Source organism: Nannobrachium achirus (assembly GCF_963921795.1).
Source record: "Nannobrachium achirus genome assembly, chromosome: 18".
Lineage (NCBI taxonomy): Eukaryota > Metazoa > Chordata > Actinopteri > Myctophiformes > Myctophidae > Nannobrachium > Nannobrachium achirus.
In genome coordinates this window covers 23,690,336-23,713,829 of record NC_137825.1, presented here as the reverse complement: position 1 = coordinate 23,713,829, position 23,494 = coordinate 23,690,336, and the positions used below count along the sequence as shown (strand labels likewise).

Here is a 23,494-nt window from a genome sequence, read left to right as displayed (position 1 = left end):
TGACTCCTCAATTATTAGGTCCAAAAGCTAACCCATCAGCCTCCACCAAAAAACTATTTAATATGTGAATAATATGATGACTATTATTGTTGCCTCAATGTGATAATAATGTCAACTCCTGACCTTAATGAACCAACCGTAGGAGTCGGACCATACATTCTCCATTTACCTGAAATCACCGGACAATGATGAGGTCTGTGTCGGAACGGCTCAAAACCCACAATGTCAAAACAAGAGGCTATATCTTGGGCAACGCACTGCGGAATAACAAACTTTCAAAAGACACTTATATTGGAATCCAATTCCGCTTTAACATCAGGGAGAAATGATGTTCCCATTAAAAGGGAAAAGCATGATTTATTTATCTTAGTTTATAAAAGGTTATTACACAGCTTGGTTGAATGCTTCCTTATTTTCAGAGGTGACCGTGTTGCGCTGGGTGGACGGCCAGCGCAAAACACTTATGGAATTACCACATGCAAGAAAATGCAAAACTACTCTTTTGTAGTTACTTTTGGGTAAATGTATTAATTCATTAAGTACCCGCGTAATAAGCAGGTCAGCGTCGTTCATTATCGATAAATGATTAGGCATCCTGTCTAGATTTATTTATCGATAATGACAGCCTACTCGTCAATTATCCCACAAAATGATTGACCGTGCCCCCCCCCCCCCCCCATCTCAAAATATGTTGTTCCAGGGAGCCCCAAAAGCAACTATGTGTGTATAGAAATGTTCACTTCTTAAAAATGTTATTCAAAGATTTTCAAAGATTTCAAGAACTCATAGTGCCAAAGTATAAAATAATGGTTAAAATAATAGTGATGCTATACTAACTATTACACTGGGGACCCCCTGGAATCCTCCCAAGTAAGTCCCCCCGAACCCCGCTTTGAGAACCACTGGTCTATCCAACGGCAAAGAGAGAGAGAGAGAGAGAGAGAGAGAGAGAGAGAGAGAGAGAGAGAGAGAGAGAGAGAGAGAGAGAGAGAGAAAGAAAGAGTAATGGGAACAGCTTTCCCACAGAACTGGTCCTTTTAGGCCCACGTCAGTCGACCCGGGAAGTAGAGGGGTCAGGCGGTGTGGGCAAGCCTGGCACCATCTGATCTGACGGAGCTCAGCTGCCACCTCGTCACCAACCAACTGTCCTCCTCCATCTGCTGCAGGGAAGCCTCAATCACGCCGAGTATTAAACTTAATCTACACACACTCAACCATTTCCTCCGTGAATAGGCCATTAGGCTGGCTCTTTTAATAATTACTTTTCAAACTCAGTAGCGCCGGGGCATTAGAACCGGGTCCTCCGCCCCCGATATACGACTTTGGTAAAAGACATAGTAGTAGCACCCGGGAACGTGGTGTGACAATATTGGGACAATAAAAATCCTAATTGCCCACGGCGACCGCAAAGTTTGTTAGGTGTGTCTAATAGAATGGGCTTAATCTGTCACTCCTGACTTAAATGTACGACACCTCATATATACTCAGCGTAGACATTTGCGGGCAGAGCCAATACCATCGTTTATGCCTTGCGCGCCACTGTAAATTAAACATTAAAAACTACCACCACTGCATGTAAACGGCCTACTTAATATAGTGTTCAGGCACAAAAGGTTAAATATTTCATTACGGCAGCCAAACTGTTAATTATCTAATGACCCACGTCGATGGCAATGACCTCGGTTTCCCGGTGACATGTCACGCGCAATTAGCCATCTGTAAGGTCACAGAGGGCATCCCAGCAGGCCTCGGTCAGACAATGCCCAAGCTGCTTGGCAGAGCATGATAGAAAAAAAACGATAGGGAGGGGGTGGAGGCCTGGCCAAGTGCTCTCTGCACGCCCACCATACCCACAAAATACACATTAATACAGTATCTGGCTTAAAGTCCTGTTCGCAATTTGGTGTTAGGGGAGTTTCTCACCTGAACTGAGTCAGTGGGTCCCTAGACATGAAAAATCACAGAGGTGCTCGTCCGCCATAGTGCCAGGAATGGCGCAATGGCCAAATCAAATATGGCTGCCATCGGCTATGATGAAAATCCAACTTTTCTGTTTCTGGGTGTATATGCACATGTAATACCTCTATTGGACTAATTGTGGTGTGGGGAATTCATTTCTGATATTGTTTTGACCATTTTGGGCGATTCCGAAGACCGTGGGCCATAACTTGGCCATTGTTAGGAGTAAAAACAGGTGCAGTAGGTCTAAATCAACTAATGCTGACATGTATAATTCATTTCTGACATTGTTTTGACCATTAAGGATCATCTTGTCTTTGAAATATCAATGTCAATGCCATTTTCTAAAAACGATTTTGTTCATTACTTGCACTTTTATAGTATTTTTTCTAAGTTTGTTACTATTTTATAGTAAGTTTGTTTTGTTTATAACAAAAGACATACTAGTGGGAAATACAACAAGTAAACATCCACATTTAACTTTAAAGGTTTAAATGGGTGTTTAAATGAGCAAATAAGACTATTTACGAATAAAAGTGACAAATAAAATCACACAACAAAAGCGCACACAAAATTAAATAACAATTTCCCTCAAAGTGCACCATATTGGGATTGTGTGCATCCAAGTTAATGTGTTTTTACAGGATGTATTCAGCAAGGCAGCCATATCCTCGAGAGTCGAAGTGTTCCTTGCATCCGTCCATGTTCCATGTTCCATCTTTCCTCAGGTTCCTTGGCTGTTGCAAGCAGGTGGCAAGACATGCACTAGAAAGGTGCCTTGTTGGTCTCAGGCAGCAGTTGTACTTCTCTGCTACCAATGCTGTCTTGTTCTGTCAAGGTCTTTGCCTCTCCAAAGTTTTTTAGATATTGTTTTCGGTCAGAAGCCATAGCTGCATGCTTAGTCCCCACCTGGCCCATGCAGTCATCTCCAGTTTCCAAGGCATATGTCCCCTGATCACTGTCTTGGCTAGTGGTGCTCCAAGATGAGAGACTGCTTGATGCTGTAGAAGCATGTGCCGCTGCACACAGTGCCATACTGCTACCAGATCTACTTAATCCCCAGTGCTTGGAAGTATCACTACGACAACTCTCTGGGGTCCACTCATAATCCTGGCGACCCATTATTCACTCCATTAGGTTAGGGTTATGGGTAGGTTTAGTTATAATAGGGCCAGTTGACTCCACATGTACCAGCAGCTTGGTGACAGCCTCCTCAATCTAGTTCAATCTTTGGGATCTCTTCACCTCCAGCCCCTTTTGCAGGGAGCCACTCATCATCATCAGAGATAACAGAGTCGATAGACGCACCCATCCCTCATCAACTTTACAAATCCTGGGTGTCTGAGGAGAACAACCAGCTCTCCAGCTGTGTGTTCGGAATATGGTGTCCATTCAAGCTTGTGGCGATGTAGGTAGAACGGCTGCCTTGGAATCTGAAGGTTCCAGGGTCGAGCCAAATTTATGTCTCCTCCTGCTTATTTGTCGAAGTGTCCTTAAGCAAGACACTGAACCCCTAACTGCTCCCTGTGAGCACCTTGCATGGTTTCTTGGTGTGAATGTATGTGTGAATGTGTGTGTTAATGGGTGAATGTGAAATACATTGTACAGCGCTTTGGAGAAGAGCGCTATATACTGTAAATGCAGTCCATTTACCATTATCAGCTCTGTTGTCTCTGTTGATGATGTCGCTAGTGGAGAAGAGATCCCAGACATCTTGAATAGGATTGAGGAGGCTGACACAGCCTCCATTATAACTAAGTATATCCCTAACCTTCACTAACCTAATGGTCAGAATAATGGGATGTCGGAACTATGAGCGGACCCCAGAGAGTTGTTGTCTCCTTCACATTACTGCTATACTACACCCCATATTTCCAAGCACTGGGGATGAAGGAGATCTGGCAGCACTGGTGAGACTCACTTGCACTGCATCAAGCAGTCTCATCTTGGAGCACCACTAGCCAAGACAGTGATCAAGGCACATATGCCTTGGAGACAGGAGATGACTGCATTGGCCAGGTGAGGATTAAACATGTAGTTATGGCTTCTGACCGAGTACAATGTCTAACAAACTTTGGAGAGGCAAAGACCTTGACAGAACAAGACACAGTATTGGTAGCAGAGAAGTACAACTGCTGAGACCAACAAGGCACCTTTCTAGCGCATTTCTTGCCACCTGCTTGAACAGCCAAGGAACCTGAGGAAAGACTAGAACCAATGGAACATGGAACAGGGCATGACATAAAGGCTTGTCCTGTTGTCCGGGACAAGTGCCCATACTATGGAGTGGAGGGAGCAAGGGGGGTCATTAGCCGTCCTTTTGTTATTATTTCAATGTATGAATTTTTTTATCCGGACAAGTGACTTTTGTCTCCGGACAAGTGAATGGGAAATATACTTGTCCAAAGGACAACTGCCTCAAAAAGTCAATGTCAAGCTCTGATGGATGGAAGGAGCACTTTGACTTTAGTACACTCCTGCCATGTCTGAAGCAAGACACTCGACACTGATGGAGTTCTGTGCATCATATTTTGCCATGGAACAATGCCAAATCCATCCTGTAAAAACACCTCATACTAACTTGCATGCACACAATCCCAATATGGTGCACTTTGACGGAAATTGTTATTTAATTTGTGTGTGATTTTGTTTGTCACTTTTATTCGTAAATAGTCTTATTTGCTCATTTAAACACCCATTTTAAACCCCAATTTAAAGTTAAACGTGGATGCTTACTTGTTGTATTTCTCACTAGTATGTCTTTTGTTATAAACAAAACAAACTTACTATAAAATAGTAACAAACTTACACAAAATACAATAAAGGGGCAAGTAATGAACAAAATCGTTTTTGAAAAATGGCATTGACATTGATATTTCAAAGACAAGATGATCCTTAATGGTCAAAACAATGTCAGAAATGAATTATACATGTCAGCATTAGTTGATTTAGACCTACTGCACCTGTTTTTACTCCTAACAATGGCCAAGTTATGGCCCACAGTCTTCGGAATAGCAAAATGACCTTGACCATGACTTTTTGAGGTCCTAATCACCCAAAATGGTCAAAACAATATCACCACAATTGGTCCAAATAGAGGTATTACATGTGCATATACACCCAGAAACAGAAAAGTTGGATTTTCATCATAGCCGATGGCAGCCATATTTGATTTGGCCATTTGCGCCATTCGTGGCACTATGGCGGACGAGCACCTCTGTGATTTTTAATGTCTAGGGACCCACTGACTCAGTTCAGGTGAGAAACTCCCCTAACACCAAATTGCGAACTGGACTTTAAGCCAGATACTGTATTACATGTACACTATGCATGCACACACACACACACACACACACACACACACACGCACACTAGGGATAGGACGATTATTGGGACAAAAGAAATCCCAAATTATGATATTATCATGATAATCAAAATCCAGTTTCCGGTGGTGGAACATTTGCCAAAAAATTGCCGGTCTACAAGCTCACAACGTGTCACAACGATCGGCTATTTTTTGGCAAAGACATCTGATAGAGTGAAAAAAAAGACTGTATCAAGTACGTATATTATAAGAACCTTTTACCAATTATAGAGGGTTTAAGTGGTACCGGTATACAGCTCGGCAAATAAAAGGTGAATTGATCCCAGCGCCTGACGTAGTGCACGATAAATTAAATCTCCACGATACGATTATCGTGAGTATTTTTTATCACGATAAACGATAATATTGCTTATCGTCCCATCCCTAACGCACGCACACACACACACACACGCACACACACACAGCTGTCATTACATTTTACTTGACAATTAATTGTCATACAAATAATTGTGATTAATCATTTAAATGTGTTTTGGGGATTGAACATAAATCCAAATCTGCATTTCTGTTTGCCTTTTAGGCTTTGTAAACAAGAGTTACACCGGCAGTCAGATATGACAAATAACTAACTAACTGACGGACAATAACCGGCAGCAACAATCTAAATAAATAAAGGTATTATGGCCAAAACAAGACATGTTTATTCTGCTAAGGAAGACAGCCACGTCCCAACGGTCCCATCTAGTGCAGAAAGGAGTAGGAATTGTAGTGTAAGGAGAGAAGGGGAGTCAGTGGAACACATAATATGACATCTCTTCACATGTGTTTCCCCCGTTCAACTCTCCTGCTGAGCCAATCAAACGAAGCGATGTTGGGAACAGGAACTGGAACAGTATAAAACGTGCAGCCATTTCCTGGGACTACAGTTACAGTATGCACAGAGGATGTTTTGGATTCATAAATCAAAGATACGTCATAGACGTCTGACGTCAAATGACTGACACCACAGGCACAGTCTGAGAGAGAGAGAGAGAGAGAGAGAGAGAGAGAGAGAGAGAGAGAGAGAGAGAGAGAGAGAGAAAGTTGAAGAAATCTAACCCAACAGCAGGCATGTGCACACATAGACATCAAAGGGGGCTTGAGCCCCTGCCCTTTTATCTGTCTGTAAAAAGTGCCCTCTCCAGACCATGAATGCAGTTTTTACATGGTGAAAGAAACACCAATTTATGCCCTCGTCCATGCCATACCTGAGGGCAGCATTCAAGAGAATTGCCTTTTCCAAACTCTCCTGAACTTGAATGCAGCATCTTATGTTTGTTGAAAGAATTGCCCTCTCTGTGTAGAAATCCATGCCGTACATCACATCTCCAGTATTCACTTTATGCTTAGTACAGTGTGGTATCAAGCACTGAAAATAGCCGACCTCCAAGCTCACAACGCGTCGCGCTTGTGAACTTGGAGGTCTGCTGTTTTCGATATTTCCACTAAAAGGCCCTTTTAGATATTTAAGCATCTGCCTCTCCAACATTCTCTGCACGTCCCTGCCCAACAGTGCATACATAGTTCATACTTTTGTTAGAATCGGTTCTGTATTAGAAAGAAAAGTGATCAGGGAAAGTGTGGTGTTGTGTTTCACTTCTACATTGACCTCAATGTAGAAGTGAAACATACACCTATAGTGCCATAGAGCTGTGCTTTTCCACACTACTCCTCCATGGCTCAAAAAGAAAGTCTACAATAGTAACATCTTGTTTTTTGTTTTGTTTTTTAACAACGATGTCACACAGACCGGTGCCGAAAGAAAGTTAAATGAAAGTCTTTTCTGTTTATTTATTTACGCATAATAGAAAAGGTAAAGTATCTATGTTCTGGTTGTCTTGTTTTTACATTCAGCAGAGAATGTGTTCGAATCCTTTGGGATTAATGGAATAACAGATGAATTCAACATAATTTTTTTCATGTTTTCAGGTTGGCGTGTTTCATTAACTTCTGTCAAACACACACACACACACACACACACACACACACACACACACACACACACACACACACACACACACACACACACACACACACACACACACACACACACACACACACACACACACACACACACACACACACACACACACACACACACACACACAAACAATTGACAGTTTAATAATTGTAACAAAATATATTTTGGAAAATGCACTCAATCCATGTGTCTCTACTTGCAATGAGACGCATGCAATGCATGGCTGCTCAGTAATGGTGGATATTATTGGTGTGTGTGTACTGTGGAGACAGTGGCAGACATTGTCGCCTGACAAAGCGCCTTTGTGGCAAAAGTTGACACATAATGTGGGTGTGAGCGTGTGTGGTCGTCTGTGACAGCCCAAGAGAAAATGGGACGGCGTGACTGTCTTCCTTCAGCGGCCCGTCAGCGGCAGTGAGGCAAACGTCAACTCGACATGTCACCTGGCTTAGTGGCAGGGAGGGGCGCGGACTAAGTCTAATTAGGGACGCTGCAGTTTAAAGCAGTGGTTCCCAAACAAGTGGGTCAGGTGATATATTTTTGGATCGGGGACGCATTCTTATGGATCATGAGTAAATACTAAATATATATATTTTTTACTTTTAAAAATATATATTTGCCAAAAAGAAAAAAGAAGAAATTATAATTAAAATCTCGAAAATCACATAACATTTCAAAACTTTGATGGTGAAAATAGCAGATCTAAGTGTTTAGATTAACATTGTCATGGCATGCATGTAAGACAATTTCAGGCATACTGTATTATCTCAGCTGCAACCCCAGTGGTGAAATAAATAAAGAATAAATATAAAACTATGATTCTAAGCGATATGGGCTTATTTTCATATAAGCACAAGTACAACACGTACTTGTACACTAAGCGCTTCAATCTGTCTCTGTTGCAGGTTGTATGATACGGGGGTATACAGTACAAAAGCACAATGAAAAGGCAGGCAGCCAAGAACTCACAGATCAAAAGCCGACACTGATAACTCACTTCCTCGAGAATATATACCTCATTACGTACAAATTCATCAGGGAAAGCCAAAAAGGGCTTTGCCTGCAAGCCACGCACCAAGCTCCACAGGAATCCAAGAGAATTGGTTTGGTCGGTAGCCGTCGCTTGCTTTTAACTTGAACATAACCAAATTATTAATTCATTATTGTCATTATTTAATTTAAGGGTCTTCAACAGGGGGTCCGGGACCCCCTAGGGGGTCCTCAGAGTTTTTCTCCTTTTTATATGCATGCACTTGAACCCTAGTGTCCATATCCTTTAGCCAAAAATAGCAGATCTACAAGCTCACAAGGCCTCATGCTGTGAGGCGCTGTGAGCTTGTAGATCGGCTATTTTTGGCAAAGAGGTTTAGTGTAGAGGGGAAAAAGAGCAGGCTAAGTACAGAGTGAAATGTCAAGTGTCTTCAGTATTGACGGTTCAAGTGGTTAAATATCTGAAAACACACATTGACATGAATCCAAAATACACTGATGATTGTGCTGTCAAACAATGAGACTATATGGAATCTATGAAAAGGTTATGGGGGTCCCTGCTTCATCTCTCTCTCTCTCTCTCTCAACTAAGTGGTCCTTGGCCTGAAAAGGTTGAAGACCCCTGATTTAATTAACTCTTTGAGTGCCACCCCTTTCACCACTAGAGGGCGCCCAGTGACCAGAGAAAATCCCATAGAGATATGCTGGTATATGCAGGTATATGCAGAAGCCCTGCAGCCATGACTTGCCTGAACACTTTCCTTTGTGCATGTACAGGAAGAGGATGAAGTTAGCTTGAAGTTAGCTATTGGCTACCAAGCATTTTAGAAGCCTTATTTTCGTCAACTTAGCCATGATTAAACCTTGCACACCTCATGCATGGGAAAAAACAGAGAAGAATGAGCTCTAAAAAATCCAATGCAATCCTGGATTGCATTGGAGTGGATTTGTGCAGTTTGTTCACAGCTTTCAAACAAAAAAATCCGATTGGAAATCCGTTCAGGCATTCTTGAGATAATCGCCATTATGTTTTACATGTTATGTAAACAAACATGGCTGCCCTGTATGTTAGATGGGGTTGTATGGGGGTGGAACATGCAAAATCGCGATTGAAATCATGTTCACCAGATTTGATGGGGTCCAAAAAAAAAAAAAAAAAATTCAAAAAAAATTTTTTCCAAAAAAAAAAAAAAAAATTTTTTTTTTTTTTTTTTTTTTTTTTTTAAAAGCCGAACTTGTTCGGGATCGGCACACTGCGATACGCTAATAAAGCCGAACTAGTTCGGGATTGGCACTCAATGAGTTAATATAAAAAGTAATTGATAGAATAATTTATAAGAAAATAATCAATAGTTGCAGCCCCATTCATGACACCAAAAACCCCACTCGCTCACCCGCACATCCAGTTTGGTAGTACCTGTACACAGTACACTACAGTCCAGAGCCTTCCATCTGAGGAAACAATCAATATTATTCACACTTCTTCACACAAGGCTTTATCTCCCCTGACTCGTAACTTACACCACTGGTTCTCAGAGTGGGGTCCAGGGACCCCCAAGTATCCTTAGGGTTATGAACACTTACAGTACAGGTCCAATTCGTTCCATTTGTACACTCTCATGAATATCAAACCTTGAAAAGTCCTTGAAATTTTAAAGTTTGAGAATCACTGACATACTTAGAACATGCAGTATACGTTATTTATTTCCCCACTGGTAATTAATTTAACAAATCCATACATCCAATAATGTCACGAAGAGATAGATTAATCTGATTTGTTTCTACAGTATGTTATGTCTTTTCTTTTTTCACAAGCACAACGTTATTTGGGGGGACGATTCAAGGCCATCTCAACAACCCCCAAAATATATGCCTGTGACTGATTAAATAAATAAGCAGGCTGCCATTTCTTCTCCGTGGCCATCGCGCAGCGAGAGATGCAGGGAGACTTGTACTATTGAAATTGCAGCGCGGCTCTCGCGGGCAATACCTAATTCCCTTTCAAAATGAATAATATCTGTGTCATCCTGACCTCCAAACAGAGACAATGAGAAAGATGGCTAAAGCAAAAGTGACCATGACAAATGAATGCCAAGATGAACACTGAAGCCTATTGAAGATCTGCATGCGTGCGTGTGTGTGTGCGTGCGTGCGATACATAACCTAAACTGCCCCGTTCAAGTTCAATAAAACAAATACAAACACACACACACACACACACACACACACACACACACACACACACACACACACACACACAAATTCCAATTTAAGGTAAATCAACAATGTTGGAGGCCAAGAAATCCATAATGAATGAATCTCAGGGTACGTTGTGTAACTGGCCTAAATTATGATCCCAGTGAAAGCCAATTGGCGCATGTCATCTAAATACCAAGTAATTAGAGCGGTCCGGTTTACACAGGGGCTGTTGTGTGTTGACAGTACACCATCATGCTGTCTCGTAAACACGGCCAGCACAGAGAAAGAGGAAGCATCTTTTGTGTACACTACACAGCGGTAAAGACAGGAGAAAATGGGGAGTGTACACAGCTGAGCTGATGTATATTTTGCATGTGACGGCATTCCGAACGGAAAATGATATATATCGTCACTGTCGGGCAGAAACCTCGTATCTCCAAGTTTCAGATTTGTATGTTTTTTCGTAAAGCAAAGCCCTGCTTCATCATACAAGGCCGTTGCACAAAAGTAGTGAAAACAGCAGATCTACAAGCACACAACGCCTCGCTGTGCGAGGCGTTGTTACCCATATATGGAGATCCATGTACTGTATATAGTACATCCCATTTATGCCCATACATGGAGATCCCTGTCTGAAGATATGGGCTGTCTTCCTCCAAATATGGGCATTCCCATATGAAGTCCTGTTAGATATGGGCTTAATATTGATAACATTGGGGATCTCCATATATGGGCATTCTGTTAACAGTGATTCCCATGACATCATAACATACAATATATGTTATGCCCATACATGGAGATCCCTATCTGAACCAGCCACACAGATATGGGTCATGTCTTGGCCATCTGGCCAGTGATATATATCGATGACATCAGGGATGTTCATATATGGGCATAAAAGGGATTCTGGGGAATACTCATATATGGACTTTTACATAGGTGATATCACCTGTGATGTCACAGTGATGTGTCAAGGGAACCAACCCATAGACTGTAATAATGTGTACGTACACACACAGAGACTGTTATCTGCGACCTTCGGTCATAGTTAGCTCACAATGTGTCGCTTATTAGATCTGCTATTTTCCATCCTCGATGGCGGTGTACGACGGAGCATGAAGAGGATTGAATCGACCCACACAATTTTGCGGTGTATTTTTCTGTAGGCAGAAGAGAGAAAGGAAATTCTCAACCCCCCTCCCAGCAGAAATGCATGGTGTTTGTTTAGCATTTAGGCCCCAGGGCCCAAGTGTTCAAAACTTGTAATACCGAATGGGAGTTAGGGCTGTGAAAATGTGCCAAAAATAGCATTCGAATATTCGGCCGAAAATCCACCGTTGATTCGAATACATTCGAATATTCGAAAATATCGAATAATTCGAAGCATTCGCAATTCGAAGCTGTTTATTCTAATCTTTTTTTTTTTCTTTTTTTTTAAGAAACCTTTTTCTTTAATTATTTATTTTATTTGCATTGTTATATTGCTGTTGGTGTACTGACATATTAACGTGTTTATTATTGTGATGTGTTATCTGCTTATTGTAAATCGCTTTGGATTAAAAGCATCTGCTAAAATGCCTAAACTGTAAACTGTAGAGACAGTCGCGGTCGTGCAGCCAGGTCCGCGTTGGTCAGGGACGTGCCGTGCAAAGAATGTTAAGAGAGGCAGGGGCTGACATTTCTAAAAGGGCATTTTGGCGGACAATTCTCTCTTAAAAGGGCAGGGGCTCAAGCCCCGTTTGATGTCTGTGTGCACGCAGCTGCCAGCATAGCATCGTCGTTGCGAAGCGTCACACTCACAGCAGCAGCCTGTGATGGAGTTGGAACAGCCACGACATGAAACGAGCAATTATAATCACACCAATGGAGTATGTTTTGGTTTGAACCAAATTAGGTAGTCTACAACAGGGGTCCTCAATAGGCGGACCGCGGTCCACGTCCGGACCGCGAGGCACCGCCGACCGGACCCAGGACGAATTAATAATAATTTTAAAAAAAAATCCCCACGTTTTTTTTTCACTTCTCGTTGTATTCATTCACTTCATTGCAAGCACTCTGAAGGCTGTGTGCGAGAGAGAGAGAGAACGGCACGCTGATTGGCTGATGCCGGGGCATAAACTATTATGGGTTGTCATCTTTATGACAACGACGCGCTGATAGGCTGTTACCACCGCCTCTGTTCATTTCACAGACTGCGGAGTGCGGAAGCTTTCGAAGCAGGCAGCACGCAGCAGCAGCGATTAGCTGCAGGCTGCAAACTAGTTATAAATCAGTGGGTTTCATTCGCGCACAAGCACAACATCAACGTGAATACGTTTGCAGGATGAGGATTATAATCTTCTCTCCAGAGAGTTTGTCGCGAGGTGCCACCGGCCATGGCTGCCTCTCTTTCTCCATGGATATGCAGCCAGCGAGCCACACGCATTACTCAGTATAGGAGTGAGCCACGAGCGGCGCGACACCTTGTTTTCGGATCGATATTCACGTTGCGACACAAGCATAAATCATTCAAAGATTATCCCAGTTTGCTAAAAGAAACAAACACTAGCGCAAACAAATCATTTTCGTAAAATAAATATCTCTGCTCCACCTTGATTTATTACATTCTGTTCTCCCTTCAACAGGTTGTTACTCTTTAGTCAACTTGTGGGTCAAAGAGGACCCCAAATGATTTTGGAGGAGTCCCCAGGCCAGATGAAAGTGAAGTCATACTTAAGGACTTAAGACCCTTTTAATAAAGAAAGAAACAGAAAAAGACCATTACTGCATCAACAAACTACTAAAAAAAACATTAGCCAATGTATAATAATGTATGAAAGGGATCCCTAATTATGTAAGGTTATGAGGGCAAGTGGCCATGACCTGAGGGCAAGTAGAACATGAACTGTACTTGCCAGACGGGCATATATATATATATATATATATATATATATATATATATATATATATATATATATATATTATTTTCCCCCGGACCCGGACCTGTTTCAAAAAAATATTTGTGGACCTTCAAGATTTGTATTTGAGGACCCCTGGTCTACAACTTCTACAAGAGTGTGACGGAGGGAGTTTTACCGTGGCTGTGTGCGGGGAGAATAACTCGTGAGAGAAGAAATCCATGCTTTGTGTTTTTCGGTGGAGAAGTCTCGTTGTCCGGCTTCCCGTCACTACCAAATGCGTCGCCCGTTTCAGATAGACTCGTTAATCATTCTGAATCAAGTTTAAAAGCACTGCAAGGCGAGTGCATCTCTCCACCGTCGGAATGGAGAGAGCTCCCCTCCCCTGCGCGGAGCGGACGACGGCCATGCAGTGACAGTGTGAATGGAAAGTTAAGCAGCTGGAGGTTTATTCTTCGCCGTATGACGGTGTTGCTAAATAGGCACCCTTAATGTACAAGCCCACAGCGTATTGGATCAGCGACGCATTGTGGACTTGTAGATCAGCCCACTTTTGCAGCAGCTAATGGAGACTTCTGCCTTGCGAGACCAGGGACCTTTTAACGTTCCATGCGCCCAGAATCTCGCGAGAAGTGCGGTAGATTTTTTTTAATTAAATATAAATTAATTCGAAGCTCAAGATTTTACTTTCGAATATTCTTTTATTGTTAACATTCGAACGAATATTCGAATAAAGAATATTCTTTCACACCCCTAATGGGAGTGGATCAGATTTGGATTTTGGGTAGTTCAAAAGCATAATACTACATTGGGATCACTTTGATATCCGATCTGTGATCATAGGATTCTCTCAGCAACGTTGTGGGTTCGAGTCACGTTCATGACAACTTTGCTGTGTGACTCACCCCGCTTCTCTCCCTCTCTCTTTTTTGATTAATTAAATATATTTAACACCCAAAAGCCAAATCTGATCCATCCTCGGATAGGGAGTAACATTTTGAACTAGGCGTTCACATAAGAACATTGCACTCGTGTACATTCTGTCAGTTCAGTTATCAAAACAACATTTCACACAAACTGGTCAGTGAGTGTGTGTGTGTGTGTGACACAGAGAGAGCAGCCCCGTTGGGGTGGTCATTTGGTCATTTTTGCACATTTGGTAATTTTTTACACCTGGGGGTCCCCCAGGGACCTGGGGGTCCCCGAAACTCCGGGGGTCCTTGGAGGTTGTAGTTTGGCAGGCAAGGAGTGTGTGTGCAAAATCTGGCATGGATCGGGGCAACGGTTGCAGAGATATGAGCAGGGCAAAAGTGTGACGTGTGACGTGTGACAGAGGGAGTGACGGAGGGAGTGACGGAGGGACAGCCGGTGGAGGTTTGGATAGTGTGCAAGTAACTGCGACCTCTGTATATAACACATTAAATTGCATTGCTTTCCCAGAACATGGCACAACTGCCACACATTTCACTTTTTTTCAGGTTTAGCCCATGGAAATTCCTGTACTGTGCATGATCTTCTAGATCTGCTATGCTCATACATATTGTATTTTTACTTTTGATACTTTAAGAGAGAGAGAGAAAGGCGAAGTGGCGGAACACACAGGGTACTCGGGCGCTTTGTGAGCAGTATCGGACGAGTACCGTTACTGCAAAATAGGCTGGTATCGGGGCGAGTACCGATACCACGAGTACCGATACCGCATCCCTACTCTAAACAATAAAAAAAAAACACCACCTGACTTTTACGCAAAACAAAGATGAAACTAAGGATGTATTTGCAGCAACCTAACTGGCAGAAAAGAAAAAACTAAAACAAACCAGCTCCCAGGCATCTATCAGTTCTCTGCCGCTCCGTCATTCTCACCCGATTTCCTTCCCATTAAATCAGGTGTTTTATTTTCACTTCAGTGAAATATATTTAAGCACATACAGGCAGAGGCAGGTGCTGTGATCATCATCACACGCCTCCTCAGCGCTTGCAGATTGTGTCGCTGGAAGCCTTCTGAATGATGTCGGAATTAACCCGGTAAGACCTGGAAACGCGTCTCTGTCGTCTGTGTTAGACTTGAACCTCTTTAACCATTATTTTATGCTTTAACTATTAGAAAAATAGCAATATACAAGCTCACAGCAAGCTGCGAGCTTGTAGATATGCTATTTTTGTAAAATCGTGAAGATTTTTGCAACTCTTTGAATATATTGATGACCCAATTCTATAAATGTCTTCTAAATCCTTTTATTCTAAAGTTTTTGTCAGTGGTTCTCAAACTTCTCCATGTCAAGGACCCCTAGAATGAAGTGTATTTGGCCACCGACCGCCATCTCAAAGTATTATGTATCAGGGAATCCCCCCCCAGAAGCAAATATTTGAATTACCGGAACAAATATTGGCTTTAAAAAATATTTTAAAAAAGAAATCATGATTTTTCAAACATATCAGATCTCACAGCACCGCGAGCTTGTATATCTTATCTTTTTTTACTAGTTAAAGCAGGGGTCTTCAACGTTTTCAGGCCAAGGACCCCTTAGTTGAGAGAGATATTAAGCAGGGACCCCCACAACCTGTTCATAGATTCCATATGATAGATTCCACAGGAACAAGAGTTTAATCGTTTAACAGCACGATCATCAGTGTATTTTGGATTCATGTCCATTTGTGTTTTCAGATATTTAACCACTTGAACCGTCAATACATAATAAACTTGACCTTTCACTCTGTGCTTAGTCTGCTCTTTTCCCCCTCTACACCAAACCTCTTTGCAGAAAATAGCCGATCTACAAGCTCACAACGCCTCAAACTTGTACAGTAGATCTGCTATTTTTGGCTACAGTTCTCAGAATATGGACACTATGGTTCAAGTTGTTAATATAAAAAGGATTGGAAGATTTGGAGGATCCCCTGTAGTAACTAACTGTCCTGGACCCCCTGTTGAAGACCCCTGAGTTAAAGCATAAAATACTGGTTAAAGTGATTAAAACGTTCAAGGTCTTAATATGTTAATAGCAACGCCGCTGGGCCTCTCCCTCTCTCGGTTCACGCCTGCTAATGTCTGTAGAGAGATGCTTAATAGAAGTGTGTAACAACAACGACGACAATAGCAGGCAACAGAGCATTCAAAAACATAATTTCCATTTACTGAATCAAAATCCCCCCTGAGAATATCTGCCACCATCATTGTATAAAATAAAATAAAACTATAAAGATGACTCATTCCCACTCTCGGATCCACCGTCTCCTGTTGTTTGCCTATTATTTCACACCAAACAGCTTCATTCATTGCTTTATGGGGAGGGTAAAATGCTAGGCAGGGAATACGAAAAACACATGGAGAGAATTGATGTAGTAACCGAGACTGTGAGTTTTAATTGCTACCACATTGGCTGCGCTTACTGCATTTTGTGGGTGGGAGATAGTTTGCTTGTGCTTTAGGGCGGGGGCTTCATTACTTGTGGGCTGAGGCTGCAGACGTAAGTGGCCCGCTCAAATGTGTCATTCAATTGCCAACCTGTCGTCGCAATGGAAAACAAGTCCAGTCAATCGTTGCTGACCTTCTAAGACTGTTATCAGACTAATTGGTTTAGTATTCATTGATGTAAAAGATATTACATACGTCTTGATTATTCAATTAAACTACACAAGCAAGATTAAGTCTGAGATTTTGGTTAATTGCCCAGCCCTACTTCTGACACTCTTACAATGTCTCACAGGAAGCAGCATTTCCTTACTGACCAAACATGCAGCTGAGAGCAGGCTAATGACTCCAGTGCTTGGTACAACGGAAAGCCTCATCCACAGTGCAGTTTGTGCAGTCACAGCATTGGTTCTATTCTGAGTTGTTATTATGCTAAATTAATATACTAAGCAAAATTACAAAGGTTGCTGCATGCTGAGGGATGGAAAGCATTTTCTCATGGGTACACTGCGTTCTGAGGGCATGTTTATATTTAGGCCACCCGGCCTCCACATGAAATCCTATGTAGTACGTCCAGGAGGTAAGCCTGTTGATCAGCGTCGATTGGACGCATTGCCATGACAAAAACATTAACGAAACATGCGATCAAAAGGGAAGGATTACCAATTGATGAATCAAACAGCTGGAAAATGGCCAAAGGAATACAGAGTTTATGAATCTCCACAACATAAGAGCGAGTGCCCTTCAAAATTCTCTTTTGACTGCTATTGGACGCATTGCCATGACAAAAACAACATTAACGAGACATGCGATCAAAAGGGAAGGATTACCAATTGATGAATCAAACAGCTGGAAAATGGCCAAAGGAATACAGGGTTTCTGAATCTCCACGACACAAGAGCGAGTGCCCTTGAAAAATTCTCCTTTGACTGCTATTATTTAGGCGTTGCCAGTTGGCATTTGACTAGACAAGATTGATTTATAGACCATCTCTTTGGCTTGTTTGATCATTTGACTTGTCTGTGAACATGGGTCAGATGAAAAGTGGGTCCTTGAATCAAGGAAAACCCTATACAGTTCACCATACGAGGAATTGCCGATTTACAAGCTGTGTGTGTGTGTGTGTGTGTGTGTGTGTGTGTGTGTGTGTGTGTGTGTGTGTGTGTGTGTGTGTGTGTGTGTGTGTGTGTGTGTGTGTGTGTGTGTGTGTGTGACTTATGATGGCATGCCATAAAGACAAGACAAAAAGGTTCAAAGTGGTTTTGGAGAGAAACTGAAAATTATTTGTCCACACTGAGAGTAGACACAATAGACAATATAGCCTATTTGTATTGGTATGATGACCACGACGGGCCGCATAGACATGCCAAAGGGGCCTCATGGCCTCATATTCAGGTTGAATAGCGCTGCCTTAGAGTGTAAAACCTTAGTCATAACAGTCCCTTACAAAAGACTTGAACTGACGCTGAGGATTTTGCTGTGTCAATCAATCATCACCTCACCATTGCGATCATCTTTGTTTCTGTCGAGTCATTAAACCACCTCAGTTTGCCTAAACTGCAGGCTTGGCAAGCAGCATGGCAGGCATTCTTCTGCACATTCCAGTGGAACAGAAGGTATTCCCAAGATCGTGGAATTTGAGCTCCAGCCTCGGGGGTTAAGCAGTTACCCGTAAACAATGCCAAAAAAACAATGCACAACAATGTTCTTCTCTTTTTTTTCTGGTTAGGTTGGATGCCAGAGTTGGATGGGAGTTTCGGAGAGTAATTTCCTTGTCCTCGCTCACTTCCCCCATTATAGAGCACTTCAGAGAATAGATGAAAGCTGACATGCAGACGGAGGGACATGTCTGTGATCGTAGCCTGTTGCAGTGATGCAACGTGCAACAAAACATCTAATCTCCAATCAGAATTGCTGTTTTCTCTGGGGACGCCGCAGCACGTCATCTCTGAGTCTCAACCGTGGGAGTAACCACTTAAACCTTACATCATTATTTGACCAGGGTCCCTCTGCGCTCTGTAATAGGTCTGCATATTCTTTTCCGCATCTTTTTCCCCCTCTCCACTACTACACCAAATGTCTTTGCCAAAAATAGCCAATCTACATGCTCTGCTCACAATATGTGAGCCTGTAGATCGGATATATACACTGAATAATGGCTCTAGAATATGACTAGTGTTCATGACGTGCTTAAAGTGTGTACTGTAAAGTGTCCAAGTAGTTGTTTCTGCAGTACACAGAGCGCCCCCCAAAAAGGCATAATTTAAACCTGCTGCTAGCATCATGACGAATGGCTTTATTATCACAGACTAGATGTCATAAATATTCACTAACAATGCACTTGAGTTCTGATACTTAATGGCACTTTTGAAAAAGGCACCGGAGAGAGGGGAGACACAAACCGTCCCCACACTAGATAATGAATGAAGACATTGGGAGTCAGTGGGGAGAGAGTATAGCAAATAATAACATTTGCGACAAAACGTTGGTGACAGAAATAGGTTCACCCAGAGGGTGCTGTGAACACAAGAGGTCTCCCAGGCCCCTCATTAGCAGCGCTGGGTCACCACAGGACATTTCCAAACGGCAGTGTGTCTGTGTACACCCCGCCGATGCTTCCACGCCACTGATGTGGTGGCGGGCGGCTTCTCTTTTTCATCCATGACTCATCTGCACCGGCTTTCCGTTACGGTCCCTCAATACATCCATCCATCCATCCATCCATCTCCCATGAGAACTATTTAGTTCTACGACTTCTTTTTTTAGTCGAACCTCAGTGATGGAAGATGTTTTACTTAAAGAAAAGTATCAATGCCCCAGTGTAGATATCGTTTGTTACAAGTACAAGTTAGGTATTCAAAGTTATTCAAAGTTTACTTGAGTAAAGGTACTCATTGTGCACAATGTCCCATTTTGCAAGTTCAATATGTATACAAATATTTGGGGAAAAAAACAGATCTACGAGCTCACAATGCGTCGCAAAGTACAATATTTGCCTCCGTGAGGTAGAAGCAAAAGTATTGAAAATTGGAAATACTACAGTAAAGCAAAGATACCTCAAATCTGTATAAGTACAGTACTTGAGTAAACGTACTTGGTTACTTTACGCCACTGTGGAACCTCTATACTTTTCCCAAGAACCGCCTAAGATATTCGAAACCTATACTCACTCAGGCGATCATTATCACCGGGATAATATGAAGTACAGTATGTGTTCTCCAGGTTAATGCAGTTTGCAAACACTTGTGTGCAGGGGGAGAGAGAGAGTGGGAACCATGTACTGTATATCGTTGTTGTCGGGTGGAAACCTTGTATGTCCAAAACCGTTCGAAAATAGACGATCTACAAGCAGCGAGGCGTTGTGTGCCTGTAGATCTGCTATTTTCACTAGTTTTGTGCAACAGTCTTGTATGATGAAGCAGGGCTTTACTTTACGAACAAACTTTGCAAATTTGAAACTTGGAGATACAAGGTTTCTTCCCGACAGTGACAATATGCCACATAAAGCCCCAATGTGACTAGAAGGCCCACCCGTGATCATGTTGGGCGTGGCGGACCTGGTCTGGAAATGACAGAGAAGCGGGGTGGTGGTGAGGTGAAAAACCAAGCTTTGATGAATACCCCCCTATGGTTTAATCTTTGCAGAGCTCACCTAGGGCTGTCACAATTATGACAATTTACATGACATGACGATTTATTGTCACTCAAATAATTGCGATTTAATTGTGTGTTTTTGTCGTTGTCAATTATATTTCTGTTTGGCATTGTAGGCTTTGAAGTTGCACATGGCATATATGACACATAACCTAAATTTGACCCAAAAAAAATTACATTTGACAACTTTATATTTAAAAAAGAACATTGATAGTGATTTTTCAACATGGAAACAATTATGACAAAATAAGTGTGATTATGTCAAATAACTGCGATTCGACGATTATGTAATAATTGTGACAGGCCTAAGCTCACCTAATACAACTGCAGGCCAACACCAGACCCACTGCCAGAGGTGTAAAGCAGTGGTTCTCAACCTGTGGGTCGGGACATTGTTTTCTCACTCAACAGTGCACCAACATAAAGTTTAAGTGTATATATGGCATCTGCACATGTGACAAGTGACAATTTAAGGACTTTTTATTTTAATACATCTAAAATGACAAATTAAAATTGTCAAATATTAGAGGCAGAAACAACGCCTCGCATTGCGAGGCGTTGTGAGCATGTAGATCTGCTATTTTCACTATAGAACAGTGGCGTGCCATACAAAAATGTAATGCCCCTCCTCAACTCTTAGTGCTCGTCATGGTGGGGGGTCCCCAGTTCAAATATGATTATTTTGGGGGTCGCGGCCTGAAAAGGTTGAGAACTACTGGTGTAAAGTAACTAAGTACATGTACTGTACTTATCTAGCAATAAATGCGAGAAATCTGTGAGAGTATGTACTGTATGTGCCCCGCGTATCTCGAGAACCGTTCTGAACTGCCCACAGCCCTCCTATGAGACACAGACCAAGTAGAAAAGATTTATGCTATTTTATCATGAACATTAGTGAGGACCAATTATATGAAGATAGGTTGAAAAGTGGTGAAGTCGTCCTTTAAGTATTCAAAAGTACATGCTTTTAAAAGTGCTCAACTGTTCAAAAGTAATAATTATGAAGTAAAAGCCTTGAATTTCATCAAGTTGTTTATAATACAAATAATTACAAACACATTACACTTACCTATTACTATTATACAACAGTTATTACTTCTGGGGGTCCCTGGCACAAAACAGGCCGAATACACATATTTGAGGTCCTTTCCTTGGCACGAAAAAGTTTGAAAACTACTGATTTACTGTATGAAGGCAATTGGTAGGCCTACTTATAGTTTACTGTCCATCACTGGCAGTGCATTGCATGGTGAGAATGTGGGACAGACAGGTTATCTGCCGCATGAAAATTACACCCCTACTGCACTGCAAGTTTACATCCTCCCAAGAACACGTGTATAATTTGCCAGAGACTGTTTACTAGTGCATGTAGCCTGATATATCAGCCTGGAGTTGTTTTGGTTAAGTTTTGGGTATAGAAAGCAGCCTTTAAGAAACAGTCCACACATGTTTTTGCAACAACAAATGGACATTCTAGAGCCGTCTGTATGCATGCACATCAGATGAGAGATGAGAGTGACCCCACCAAAATAGAGAATAGGCGCAAATAAATATTCCCTTCTTACTAGACGTCTTTGCGGCATGCAAATGCAGTGCTTAGAACGTCTGACTTGCTTATAATAACGTGAGACAATGCTTAATTTATAGCCTATACTAGACTCTCAGAGTCAGCCGCCCAAACTAAACAGATCTACAACTTGTATCGCGTTGTGACAAGCTAACAACGCGATAGCCTGTGAACATCAGTTGGGGTTTGGGAAGAGCAGCCTATAATTCGGTAACTTTTATAAAGACCACCCAAACACAACAAACGGCAACGACATGAACACAAACGGTTACAAAATGACAACTATCTCCTCAATTCCAAACGCCTGCACGGGCCCTTTCCTTAACACAGGAAACACTGTTATAACTAGGCGCGCCTCAACAATTCCCAACACACACACACTGCCTGTTCCCTCACAAAAGGCTGGGATATCCCTTCTTGTTTTGCATTCATGCAAAACTAGTTGGCAAACAACTTTCACCCGAGATTTGCATCCCCAGATATCGGTCTATTTGATCTTAAATCAAACCCTCCCCGGGGCAACAAGCACTACGGGATTTGTTTTGAGGGTTTTTTTCCACACCACAATCGCAAATCTTCCCAAACTTGTGCAAATCCAATGCAGACACACAGCAAGCAGTGCTTTAGCTAACGATGAGGTTCCAGTGCAAGTTTGTATCCTACTTACCAACTCCATACTTTTCCTTTTTGGTGGGCACCCAGCGAGACATCCTCAGTGTCAGAACTTCGCCGGATTGACGCCTTGCTGTCTGTTCGAATAGCCCCAGTTTGTTGGCCTCTTTGTGTTTGTCTTTTTTTTGGGGTGAGATTGTTCAGTTTTCTCCTAGCTCTGGGGAGCTACACCGAGCAGCCATTTTCCACCACGGTCACTGACAGGATACTCCACAAGGGGGTAGAATGGATCACAACACTGAAAAAGTTGTGACAAAAAAAGTAGGCGTTTATTATAGAAAGCCAAAGTGATGTAAAGTAACTCAGTACATTCACTTTTGAAGTATTTGTAACTTTACTTGAGTATATCCAATTTCCAATACTTTTACTTCTACTCCACTACATCTGGGGTCCAAATATTGTACTTTTACTCCACTATATTTATTTGAAAACTATAGTTACTAGTTACTTTGCTGATATAAATTATAATGTTTTAAAACATACATAAACCACTTTAGCCCTATTGAAAATAACCGGTCTACAAGCTGTTGTGATTTTCAAACATTTTGTACTGTTACTTTTAGTACTTAAAGTACATTTTGATGCCAATACTTTTGTACTTTTACTAAAGTAAATTTAATTCTGGACTTCTACTTGTACTTCTACAATGCAGTATTGATACTTTTACTTACGTAGAAAATGTGAGTACTTTTTCCACCACTGGCCATAAGTTGCACATTGCACTGTTTGTGTGAGCAGTCAGTGGTGGAAAGTAACTGTAGCACATACTTACAATTTTTATGTGCTTTATTTACTAAAA

General features: G+C 41.9%; 1 protein-coding gene across 1 annotated transcript in view; it reads right to left on the bottom strand.

The window, feature by feature from the left end:
* dock1 (dedicator of cytokinesis 1) overlaps positions 1-22,875 on the bottom strand; it is a 433,218-nt gene extending 410,343 nt beyond the window's left edge. The window contains exon 1 of the mRNA XM_080747125.1: positions 22,691-22,875. Coding sequence (XP_080603251.1) covers positions 22,691-22,733 — 43 coding nt within the window. The 5' untranslated portion in view covers positions 22,734-22,875. The remainder of the gene's footprint in view (positions 1-22,690) is intronic.
* Positions 22,876-23,494: the final 619 nt, after the last annotated feature.